The following is a 12047-nucleotide window of genomic DNA, read 5'->3' on the forward strand; positions in this document are numbered from 1 at the left end:
CGACCGGAAGTTGCCCTGAACACACGTTAGTACCTCGTTAGAATAAGAGTACTTCAAATAATACACAAGTTAATCAAATAACGTGTTGCACGATGATGAAGCAGTCAGACCAGGCAGATAGAATTTATTCATTATTTTACATCAGCTATACATTAAAATGTGTGACAAAGAGTGCATGGATACAATATATCTTATACACACAGCAGATAAATGGTGACTTTTTGTTACAGTGGAGAAAACAAATTATGTTATGCCGTCAAGGGGAAGGCTTTAAATCTCGTCAATGAAAGGTGTTTTGATGAGGTTGCCGCTGGACGCCATGGTCTTCTTGCCGGACACAAATTTCTTGGCAGCCTGGAAAGAAAAGTTTGAATAACTCATTCATTAACACCATAATTAATAAGTAGAGATGTCCGATAATATCGGCCTGCCGATATTATCGGCCGATAAATGCTTTAAACTGTAATATCGGAAACTATCGGTATCGTTTTCTTTATTATCGGTATCTTTTTTTAAAAAATTTTATTAAATCAACATAAAAAAACACAAGATACACTTACAATTAGTGCACCAACCCAAAAAACCTCCCTCCCCCATTTACACTCATTCACACAAAAGGGTTGTTTCTTTCTGTTTTTAATATTCTGGTTCCTACATTATATATCAATGCAGTCTGCAAGGGATACAGTCCGTAAGCACACATGATTGTGCGTGCTGCTGGTCCACTAATAGTACTAACCTTTAACAGTTAATTTTACTCATTTTCATTAATTACTAGTTTCTATGTAACTGTTTTTATATTGTTTTACTTTCTTTTTTATTCAAGAAAATGTTTTTAATTTATGTTTTTTATTTTTCAAATGACCTTATCTTCACCATACCTGGTTGTCCAAATTAGGAATAATAATGTGTTAATTCCATGACTGTATATATCGGTATCGGTAATTAAGAGTTAGACAATATCGGAATATCGGATATCGGCAAAAAGCCATTATCGGACATCCCTATTAATAAGGTTATCTTCATGTTCAACAGCTGGATACTTCATTAGGTGCACGGTTTAATGGGACCCACTCCATCCTGCATCATACAAAGTACTTCAAATATCAGCGGTACATTACTACATAATAATCAATATTATAAGTGCTAAGGTGTGCTTGTAAATGACCACGACATGCACCAGTGGGGTACAAAGTTTTGGCTTACAGATATTTTTTATATTAGTCCTTGCCATATTATAGAATCTAATTAATTAATTACTACTATATTTTAATTAATTACTGCTCTGCTAGAATGTAGCCACGCCACCCAGTGGAGGAGTTGAAAAATTAATTTACTTTGCCAAAGGTGTTACCACTCGATTAAGCTGCAATTAAGTTCCAAATAAAACTGTTTTAATCTATATACATTTTTCAAACATATACTGTACAACGTATGTATATAATCAAAAGATTAATTTATATTATATAATGTATTGGATCTAATTAGACCCAGAGAGGGACAAGCGGTAGAAAATGGATGGATGGATAGATTGTGCAAGGCTAATCAAGGTTTTGAGAAATCAGATGTGTACATAAATGTTTGTTTGAACATCAAAATATTCTCTTGCATTCTGATTAAATCAAATATGCCAAGAGAACCACTACATGTGAAAACACGGATCTTACGTTGGCCACGTCAGTCAGGGAGACATTGTCAATGTTTTTGGAGAATTCTTCAGGCGAGTGGTACGAGCCGCTCGCCAGAGCCTGAGTGCCCATGGCCTCAAGCAGACCTTCCGTAGTCTCCAGAGACATCAGTAAGTCAGCCTTCAGTGATGTTCTGCACCAGGAAAATCACAACATTAGGTGAAAATGTACATTGTTTAACTTTGTGAAGTTTAAAAATAGTAATGTTATGTTAAAATAGTAAATGTTATGGTATGACTAAAGAGTGCATAATCAGAGAATGTTATTATTGCAGCTGCTCAGCATGGATATAAATGTGATGATATTGTACATGTTGTCGGTGGCTGTAAATGAGGAGTTACTTACTTGGCCTGAGTGAGCTCAGCAGCTGTAACTCCACCATCAGCGACTGCCTTCACCTCGGCAAGAGCAGCCTTGATGGCCTATAGACCCGCAAAAAGTCTTAGAATCTTTAGCAGCTCTCACATCCATTAACAATCACCTGGATGTGCATTGAAACAGAACTGTATTGCAGCAATGATATGCACTTACATCGGCGGCAGCTCCTGCTTGGGCAATGGTGTAGACTCCAAACAAGGCAGAGTCGGAGTAGCTAACATTGAAAGCACTCACCTGCAAAGAAAAAAGCTTGAGTTTGAGTTTATTTCGAACATGCAAGCATACAACATGATACATCACAATTTCCAGTTTCTCTTTTCAACATGTTCGAAAAGGAGTAGGAAGAAGCAGAGCTTATTTAATCCTACCCCTTTTCTTTTACATAACAGTTTCTAAAACTTTTGTTCACTTCCTGTTCTCAATTTATCCACAATATACTCCATAAGTAATCACAATAAAAATAAATAAATAAATAATAATTGGTGAAGTAAGTTACATTTCATATGATGAGATAAGTAAGATTATTTTGAGAGTGAAAGAATGGATTAATTAAATAAATTGAGTATTCTTCTTCTTTGTAAACACTTTAAGTTTGAAGAGTTTCTTGAAGTGGATCATATTAGTACATTGTTTGATTGCTTTGCTTAATCCATTCCATAATTTAATTCCACATACTGATATACTGAAGGTCTTAAGTGTTGTACGTGCATACAAATGTTTTAAATTACATTTTTCTCTAAGATTATATTTCTCCACTTTTTTTGAGAAGAATTGTTGTATATTCTTGGGTAGCAGATTGTAGTTTACTTTGTGTATAATTTTAGCTGTTTGCAAATTCACTATGTCGTGGAATTTCAGTATCTTTGATTCAATAAATAAAGGATTTGTATGTTCTCTATATCCAACATTATGTATTATTCTAACTGATCTTTTTTGTAACACCGTTAATGAATGAAGTGTACTTTTGTAATTATTTCCCCATATTTCTACACAGTAGCTCAGATATGGTAACACTAGTGAGCAGTAGAGAATATGAAGTGATTTTTGGTCTAGAACATGTTTTGCTTTATTCATTTTGACGTGTTTCTTGCTACTTTATGTTGTATATTTTTTACGTGAGATTTCCAGTTCAATTTGTCATCAATCATTATACCTAGAAATCTGGTTTCATTTACTCTTTCAATTTCTATTCCGTCTATTTGTATTTGTGTTTGACTTTCTCTTCTGTTACCAAATAGCATTATTTGTTTTACTGAGATTCAACGATAGTCTGTTTTTGTCAAACCATCTTTTTAATTTGTTAATTTCTTCTGTTATTATTTGTATTATCTTCTGTGTGTTCTCTCCTGAACAAAACGCTGTTGTATCATCCGCAAATAATACTAGCTTTAAATCTTTTGTAACTGTACAAATGTCATTTATATAGAGATTGAATAATTTAGGTCCTATTATTGATCCCTGAGGTACACCACAGGATATATTTAGCGTTGTAGATGTGTGTTCGCCTAGCTTCACGTATTGTTTCCTGTTCGTTAGATAACTTCTTATGCAGTTTAAGACTAACCCTTTGATGCCATATCATTCTAGTTTTTTGATTAAAATATTGTGATTAATTGTGTCAAATGCGTTAGTTAGATCCATAAAAACCGCTGCCGCACATTTTTTACTATCTATTGCATTGGTAATTTCTTCTGTAATTTCAATTAAAGCCATTGAAGTTGAAACATTTTGATTGGTTTTGTTGAATTCTGAATTACGCATGTAAAGTGAGCAAAGTACTTTCTTTTCCACCTATTTGTGTAACAGGACTACTCACATCAAAGGGGTCGGCAGTTGCCTTGGCAACGCCCTGCGCCAGTTTGCCAGTGGTATTGGAGCCCCTCTTGACATGGGGACCTGCTCCCAGCAGGTGCTGCAGAACACTGAAGGCCACCGCCTCACCGGTGCCTGACGCAGCCGCCTGACTCACCACCGCAGAGTGGACCAAATTACTAGAGCTCTGCACACGGACCTCACCTGGTCAAGCAGTCATGAACATGCTTTAAATCCCTTTTGTGAGTTGTTATTAACTCTATTTATGGTGGATTTATAGCATCCTGCTTACCTCCACGATACTGGGCTATGGCTCCTGACGTTCCGGCGCCGCTCCGGATGTTAAGGAATTGCTCTCCCACTTGCTTAAGAACAGTGTGATCCACACCTGGAGGAAGAGAGAGAGAGAGAGAGAGAGAGAGAGAGAGAGAGAGAGAGAGAATTTACAGCTTTAGGTTTGTCTCAATCAAAGAGCACTGGCTAGGAACAAGACTACCATCCTTACCGAGACCAACAAGAGCCATTCTTGCGCTTGTAAAATTATTCTGGACAAACTGGTGCAGCTAAAAAATAAAAAAAATAAAAATTGTTAAAATAGGTTTGGCTCCATCGCTGTTTAAAAGTACAATTTTCAATACGCACATGATCCGACTGGATGTTGCCAACCATGTAGTCAGGACAGTACAGGGAGTTGCACAGAGCGTTCTTGAATGCGGCTTCATGGAGACTTTCAACCACACCTGGGGAATAATGATGGACAGTCAGTGCAATGCATGAATTAAACAGATCCAATTCAAAATTAACAATAAAGATAACGCTACGTTTTTATGAACATAAGCAATATGTTAATGACTGCAGTAAATGTTTCAAAAATGTTTGAAAAGGTAGCACATCCCAAAATTAAGACTAGTAGGACAAAATACTCACATTTCACTTGATTTAAATCAAGTGAAATGTGAGTATTTTGTCCTACTAGTCTTAATTTTGGGATGTGCTACCTTTTCAAACATTTTTGAAACATTTACTGGATTACTTTTTTTGGGTTTGGCACTCCATCTTGAATCACATTGAGAAGCGCAATCTCCTTTTTGAACATGTTAATGACTGCATTTGTGTAGAAACTTTAGTAAGAATCTGGACACCACCCCCACCTATCTGAGTACTATGTCCTGCCCGAGCCTTGTCCGTCTTCACGCTGGGCGTGAGATCAGACACCTCCCACGGTCGGAACTCTGGGGCCGTTGTCACGTTGATCAAATACTCCATCACTGTGTCGCTGATGAACAAAGATAAGAACAAAAGTCAGTCTTGTACGTTATTATACAGATACAAATACATACAAGTATGTAGTGAGGACAGAGTTAGTAGAAACTTACATGTCATCTCTCAGACAGTCGACAGTGTAGACCATATTCTCTCTGGATGACACCACACTGCAGAGGCAAAAATATCTAAGTCAAAATACTGAGAAAGCGAGTGACAATAATGCTTTGTTAGTCATTTCTGGAGATCACCGACCTTAGGTTTCCTCCAACTGCTTCAATGCCGCGGCATATCTTGAAAGCTGAAGCTCCTTTGGTAGTCTGGAAATTTAATTGAAATCAGCTTTCGTGAAGACATTACACAATGTAAAAACTAAACTAGTAGTAGTAGTGAAATCATCTGGAATTGCACCATGACCTGTTAGTCCTATCACTTCTATTCTGCTGTATTACTGCAAATGTTCTTACTTAATGGAATATTTTCAGTCTTATGTAGAGTCATTCTGTTTATCTATTTTGTGCAAGGTTGCCGCTTTTCTTTTATCTATTTTGTGCAAGGTTGCGGTTTTTATTCTCGCAGGAGGAAACAATTAAAATGACACATCCTTATTACGCACATAAAAAAAGATGCGGGTGAGCAAGCATGCTGTAAGTTTGACCTTTGGATCATATAGGGGTTTTGTATTTGATTTATATAATAAATTGCGTCTGTCATCATTAGGAATCAACGAGGATCAATCACATCACTACACTACACTATCATTTTATGGCGCTGCTATGTTGCATGTGTGTGGAGTTACAAGTTTAATTTTGTGACATGCAAGTTGAACAGAATAGTCATTTATATACTTCAACACAGACAGACACAGACACGTAAAATTAGAACAAAGTAAAAAATTCACCAATATGAAATAAAGTATGGAATAACTCAGTGCACTCAAACTAGATAAACCTACCATACTTTAGGTATGTTTGTCTAGTGTGAATACATCATTAATGTGCAAATAATTCTCTAAAAAGCCATAGACATTTGATTAAGGTAAAGCATCATACCAGGTTGGAGGCCAGTCGAAGGACGTGGGTGACCCCTTGGTTTTCAGGGGTCTCATAACGACAGCCAGCCTTCACAAACACGCCAATCTTGGAAGCGGGTGAGTAGTTTTCAAGGGAAGCGATCACCAGTCCACTGGGCAGCCTAGTCACCTGGATTGGAACAAAAATGGAAACTTTATCATCATTTAAGATACAAAACGCAAATAATGCACTCAACATAAGATGATTATATCTGTAAACAAATCAGCAACTTAATGATCAGACGTAAAACTATCTAATGTGGACCCAGCCAGCTCCACACTATCAGGCAGCATTCCTCATCGATTCCCAACATACATGGACATCCTGGAAAGAGTTGGCAGACTCTGGACAGAGCTTGAGGCCAGCTAGGGGCTCTGCGAGAGATTGGCCTGTTCTGGCAGCTCCATAGAAGCGCCTCTGTGGAGAAGAAACACAACGTCAACTACCCACTGACCTGCACATCTTGTGGCTGAAACTTTACATGTTCGGCAGCCCCGGTGGCCTCCACCTTACGGGCAGCCTGAGCCGCGTAAAGTCTTGTCTGGAAAAATGGAAGATGGAATAATACAACTTGGATATAAGATATTCATAAAGCAATACAATACTAGCAAGTAGCTTAACAACACAATCATATTACTATTAGACACCACTGATCTCAAAATGATGCACTGCACTATTTCAGTGCCATACCACTACATTTATTTTTTTACTGTTGAGATAATTTAAATATGTTAATTTATTATGCTTAGTGAAGACACAAACAGGAAGTGAGCCAAGAGTCACTTTACAGAGATTATGTAACGTCACTTTATAATACCTGGGATGAATTTGGTTTGCCAGTAAAACATTATAAATAAATTATACTGACTTAAGTGAGCATTAATACACAGAGTACACCCAAATAACAAGTAGGCACATTCCTGGAACAGTTCAGGTGTCAGCCCCTTACCCAGAGTGCAGGGGACATGTATTCAACATTTCTCAAGAACGCAGACGACGTGAAATAGACGGCGACAAAGTAAATAACTGCAGCGACTAAACTTCGAGGTTAAATGGTTAGGTCCTTACCGATAATTGACTGAGTCCCCGAATCCCCTTCATCTCCTCACTCTCCTTCAGCCAGGACGCTAAAGCAATATGGCGGCGTCAGAGTGCCCTACCCAGCATGCAAAGCGCGCCCTCTTGAATTAAAGCTTCCATTTGGAGCATGCGCACTCTATCGCCAAGAAAGGAATGTTTTTACAAATATGTTTCAGGTATATTTAAACGCATGTATAAATGTTGTTATGTAGTAAATAAAAATGCCAACCTTAAAAATAAATGGTGTAATAAAAAGCTAATGAAAAGAGAGGTCGATCCATTTCCGGTTCACATATGATAGCAAGTGCGCTTGCGCAACTTTCCCCACGCGACGCAAACGTTGTAGTGAGCACGTTGTAAACGATTGCGGAGTCCGGAATACTACTTGAACAATTGTTTAGCGTTTTTTGCTCCTCTATACCCACAAGAAGGGAATAGTCCTCCGTGAAGCATTTCGCCGAGAGGGACACAATACTAAAACGACTTTTGCCATCCACAATGGTGAGTGTTTTAGGTAAAATGAGCTAAACTGGCTAGCCGATCGGCTAACTATTAGCTAACAATGTTCGAGCAGGACTCGAATGTTCAACGTTAATTTCAGAGTTTTTTTATTATTATGCAGAATAGTGTTAGATTCTTAGTTTTTGCTTAGGAATGTTGTTTGTTTGCAGACTGAAGCTCCAGTAAACCCAAAGGCCTATCCGCTGGCCGACGCCACGCTGACCAAAACCATCCTCGACTTGGTGCAGCAAGCCTCCAACTACAAGCAGCTGAGGAAGGGGGCTAATGAAGGTGAGGATAATGCAGTCTTATTACAAATGTACATTAATCAATTAGTTGTAAATGTATGCTCTTGTGGGACGCTCTAAATTGGCTGGAACGCGACCTGCTCTTCCACATGTACATTATGGATGAGGGCGGACCTACGTCACTTCCGCCTACCAATCCCCTAGCAACCGGGAATTCGTTGAAAACAAATCAGCTCACAGCGAACACAGCATTGACAGAAAAAGCATTTAACGAGCGTTGTGGCTTGGAAGTCGGCGTTAAATCCTTCATTTACGCATTTTTACTTATTCGCATATCGTGTGAAAAAACGAAAATGTATTATTTGCGTCAGACTCGTCTCAGTGAACTTTAAAGCTTCTCAGGCGTAGCTTAGCTTGCTAGTTAGCTTAGCCTGTGCGCTACTAAGAAAGAGACGCAGAAGTTATCAACAACTTTGTGTGAACACGCCGTACTTGTTGGATCCCACGTCGAAGAAGAAGCACTTGTTGTCCACAGTCATCGACGAGCCCTCCGGCAGCTCCGCGGGCTCCTCGTCCACGCCGTAATCGTCAATAAGTTTGGCCAAAGGGTCGCGGAACTCGATAAGTCCCTGCGCCGGGAGCGCGATGGTCTGACCCCAAGCCGGGCCCCCTGTTCACGGTCTGCCGGATCCTCAAGAACCGTCCCCGCTGGTTCTCTTTCAGGTCCATGTAGTACTTCCGATTCTCCCGCACTAGGAACTCGCTTTTCAGGGCCCGCCGCGGCCCATCCTGCACCATGCCCGGGTTGCTGGGACCCAACTGGGCGTAGTGTTCGATGAAGTCCCCCAAGTAGTCGCAGAACTCGACCGCCACCGACATAGACAGCGTGAGGCGGCTCTTGTTGCCACCGGCCCCGACTTCGGCTGCGAGCCATTTGTCTCGTCTCTGTGGGCTTTTATCACGCTTTGGCAGAACAAAATACAACCTTTGTTTTCCCTGTTTCCAGTTGTGGTTAGCACAACCAAAAACAACACAGTTTTTCGGCATTTTGGAGGCAGAATGACGGGTTTAACCAGCGTAGGTCGACAGGTTAAAGAGTAATGGCAACGGTTTGTTTTCAACGCCAGCCTGGTTGCAATGGCTCGAAGAACCCGTATGTAGCTCAGTTGCCCGGATGTCGGCCCTCACCCATTGTAGTTATCAGTGGCGGGCCGTGCGTTTCCCACCTAGGCCTTCAGTGATGTCCGACTTCAATGATTACCTCCCAAAATAACATCATTGATGTCACCACATGACCATTGCTGGAGAAATACTATACAGAAACACATTTACGCACTACTGGGCATTGTACAAAACGGGTTATTTTATGGCGCATTTAAAAATCAATAAGCACGCATTAGCTAATAAAACATATCGATTGATTGATTGAGACTTTTATTAGTAGACTGCACAGTACAGTACAGTACATATTTCGTACAATTGACCACTAAATGTGGCCTAGTGGTTAGAGTGTCCGCCCTGAGATCTGTAGGTTGTGAGTTCAAACCCCGGCCGAGTCGTACCAAAGACTATAAAAATGGGACCCATTACCTCCCTGCTTGGCACTCGGCATCAAGGGCTGGATTGGGGGTTAAATCACCAAAAATGATTCCCGGGCGCGGCCATAGTTGCTGCTCACTGCTCCCCTCACCACCCAGGGGGTGAACAAGGGGATGGGTCAAATGCAGAGGACAAATTTCACCACACCTAGTGTGTGCGTGACAATCATTGGTACTTTATCTTTATTAAATGGTAACACCCGAATACGTTTTTCAACTTGTTTATGTGGTACTGTTAAAATAAAAATTGCTAAAAACATATTAAACATGAAAAAATAAATAAATCAAATATATGAACTCACATTTCATCGCCGGGACAGCTGAGCTAGCTTCCGGGGTTGGCTGACATGGTCTCACAAGATGTAGTTTCTCTTTAAATATCCTTCTTGAAAATGCCCCTGCAATTATATGTGTTGTCTTGTCTAATCATAAAAGATGCAGGCGAGGCGTGTTGGCTGGGTTCTAAAATAGATAGGTAGTACTTTATTGATTCCTTCAGTAGAGTTCCCACTGGAAATTTAAAGTTCCAGCAGCAGTGTACAGAATTGAGATCAAATTTAAAAAGTAAATAATGGGGGTATAATATAATTAGCTTTTTAGCGTAACGTTAGCTCATTTTGCTATGTGCGTGTGTTACGGACAGCAAAGCCCTGTCTGTCTAAGAGAAAGACAAGCATTATTTACCTACAGTTAACAACTAAGTTATTTCACTTTACCTTTTTCTGTGTTGATTGAGCTGTGTTGAAGCAGCAAAAAAGGACATTATGTTAAATGTACAGTTTCCTGAAGCTGTCTCTGATAGTTCATATAATGTAACTGCATCATAAAGCCTACATGAACTCCATGGTGTTCAGGGATAAATCAATCAATCAATGTTTATTTATATAGCCCTAAATCACAAGTGTCTCAAAGGGCTGCACAAGCCACAACGACATCCTCGGTACAGAGCCCACATACGGGCAAGGAAAACTCACCCCATTGGGACAGTTACAGTAAATAGTCTCTCCTATTGCTGTTGTACTATTTTTTCAGCTATTGTTACATTAATCATTAGTAATGGCAGGGTCCCTGCTATCACATGTTGATAAAAATATAACATTTACATAATAAAAATCAACTACAGGCTTCCCAAATGCTGTTATGAATTAAGCATGATGAGTTGAACATATGTCAGTATGTGGCCCCACTTTTAAGTCTTTTTTTTTTTTTTTTTTACCGCTTATTGCAAACACTTACTTACAGTAAGTCATTAATTTGACTTAGCAAGCCATTATTTTGACTTAGTAAATAACTAAGTCATAATAATGACGTACTTAGTATCTCAGGTAACTAGGACTGATTTGTTTTTACTTTACGGAAAAAATAGAGATATATATCGTATATCACCATTCAGCAAATGGAGTGGAAAACACAACCAAAAGTTGTAGGCTTCTTCACGCGACGAAGCCGGCCTACTTCACCGCAGTCTGTAGTATATTGCATTAACACAATGTGCGGTGCGCTACTTAATATGTCTGTGTGGAAACTCGTTCGGTACACCTCCCAACCAAACCCCCCGTACCGTAACGGTTCAATACAAATACACGTACCGTTACACCCTTAGTAAACAGTGAAATATACAAGTCATTGGTTTTGCAATCAAATATTCAGCAGCCGATGATTTTTTTAATGGTTACAAAATGGCCTTTTCATCAGAAGTTGATGTTCATGTTCATGAAAAGTATACACACACTCCATACTAATGATATTCTGCTTCTCTCCCCAGCCACCAAGACCCTGAACAGAGGCATATCGGAATTTATTGTCATGGCTGCTGATGCCGAACCACTGGAGATCATCCTTCACCTCCCATTGCTCTGCGAGGACAAGAACGTCCCATATGTGTTCGTCCGCTCCAAGCAGGCGCTGGGACGCGCTTGCGGGGTGTCCCGTCCAGTCATCGCTACCTCAGTGACCATAAAAGAGGGGTCCCAGCTCAGACCCCAGATCCAGACAGTCCAAATGTCCATTGAGAGACTACTGGTGTGATTGTTGATGCAGTGGTTGAGCAGAAGACAAATTCCATTATCCAATTTGTATACTCATCTTAATGATGCATAAGTGACAAGAAAATATATCTTGTTTTTATGTTGGACTGCTTACTTTAGGTGTATTTGTCATGCTATAGCCTCATTCATAATAAAACATTTTTGTTAAAATCCATTTTCTATGCTTGTCGTACATATTTAAAAAAATGTATAGATCCTAATTACCTTACTTTATATTTGTTTCTGGTGATTACAATGAGCAGTTTAGTTTTTATCCATCCATTTTCTACCGCTTGTCCCTTTTTGGGGTCGCGGGAGCCTATCTCAGCTGCATTCGGACGGAAGGCTGGGTACTCCCTGGACAAGTCGCCACCTCATC

The 12047-nt window shown here is 39.7% G+C and overlaps 2 protein-coding genes across 3 annotated transcripts; one reads left to right on the top strand and one right to left on the bottom strand.

Moving 5' to 3' along the window:
• Positions 1-107: 107 nt before the first annotated feature.
• On the bottom strand, positions 108-7432 carry LOC133655681 (cytochrome b-c1 complex subunit 2, mitochondrial). 2 transcript variants are annotated; one of them, XM_062056062.1, is made up of 14 exons: positions 7283-7432; positions 6530-6631; positions 6194-6343; positions 5397-5461; positions 5255-5311; positions 5030-5154; positions 4521-4618; positions 4384-4441; positions 4171-4266; positions 3883-4082; positions 2220-2300; positions 2034-2110; positions 1668-1821; positions 108-354 (listed from the first exon to the last, which is right to left on the bottom strand). In XM_062056062.1, the coding sequence occupies exons 1-14, from the start codon at positions 7313-7315 to the stop codon at positions 271-273; spliced, it is 1380 nt and encodes a 459-aa protein (XP_061912046.1). In that variant the 5' UTR covers positions 7316-7432; the 3' UTR covers positions 108-270. The 2 variants fall into 2 exon arrangements, with proteins under 2 accessions (XP_061912046.1, XP_061912047.1); XM_062056063.1 differs by lacking the exon at positions 6530-6631 and adding an exon at positions 6669-6755 and having other exon boundaries at positions 7283-7423.
• Positions 7433-7574: 142 nt separating this feature from the next.
• On the top strand, positions 7575-11843 carry LOC133655682 (NHP2-like protein 1). Its single transcript, XM_062056064.1, has 3 exons — positions 7575-7795; positions 7966-8086; positions 11407-11843. The coding sequence occupies exons 1-3, from the start codon at positions 7793-7795 to the stop codon at positions 11667-11669; spliced, it is 387 nt and encodes a 128-aa protein (XP_061912048.1). The 5' UTR covers positions 7575-7792; the 3' UTR covers positions 11670-11843.
• Positions 11844-12047: the final 204 nt, after the last annotated feature.

This window comes from Entelurus aequoreus, linkage group LG08, assembly GCF_033978785.1.
Source record: "Entelurus aequoreus isolate RoL-2023_Sb linkage group LG08, RoL_Eaeq_v1.1, whole genome shotgun sequence".
Lineage (NCBI taxonomy): Eukaryota > Metazoa > Chordata > Actinopteri > Syngnathiformes > Syngnathidae > Entelurus > Entelurus aequoreus.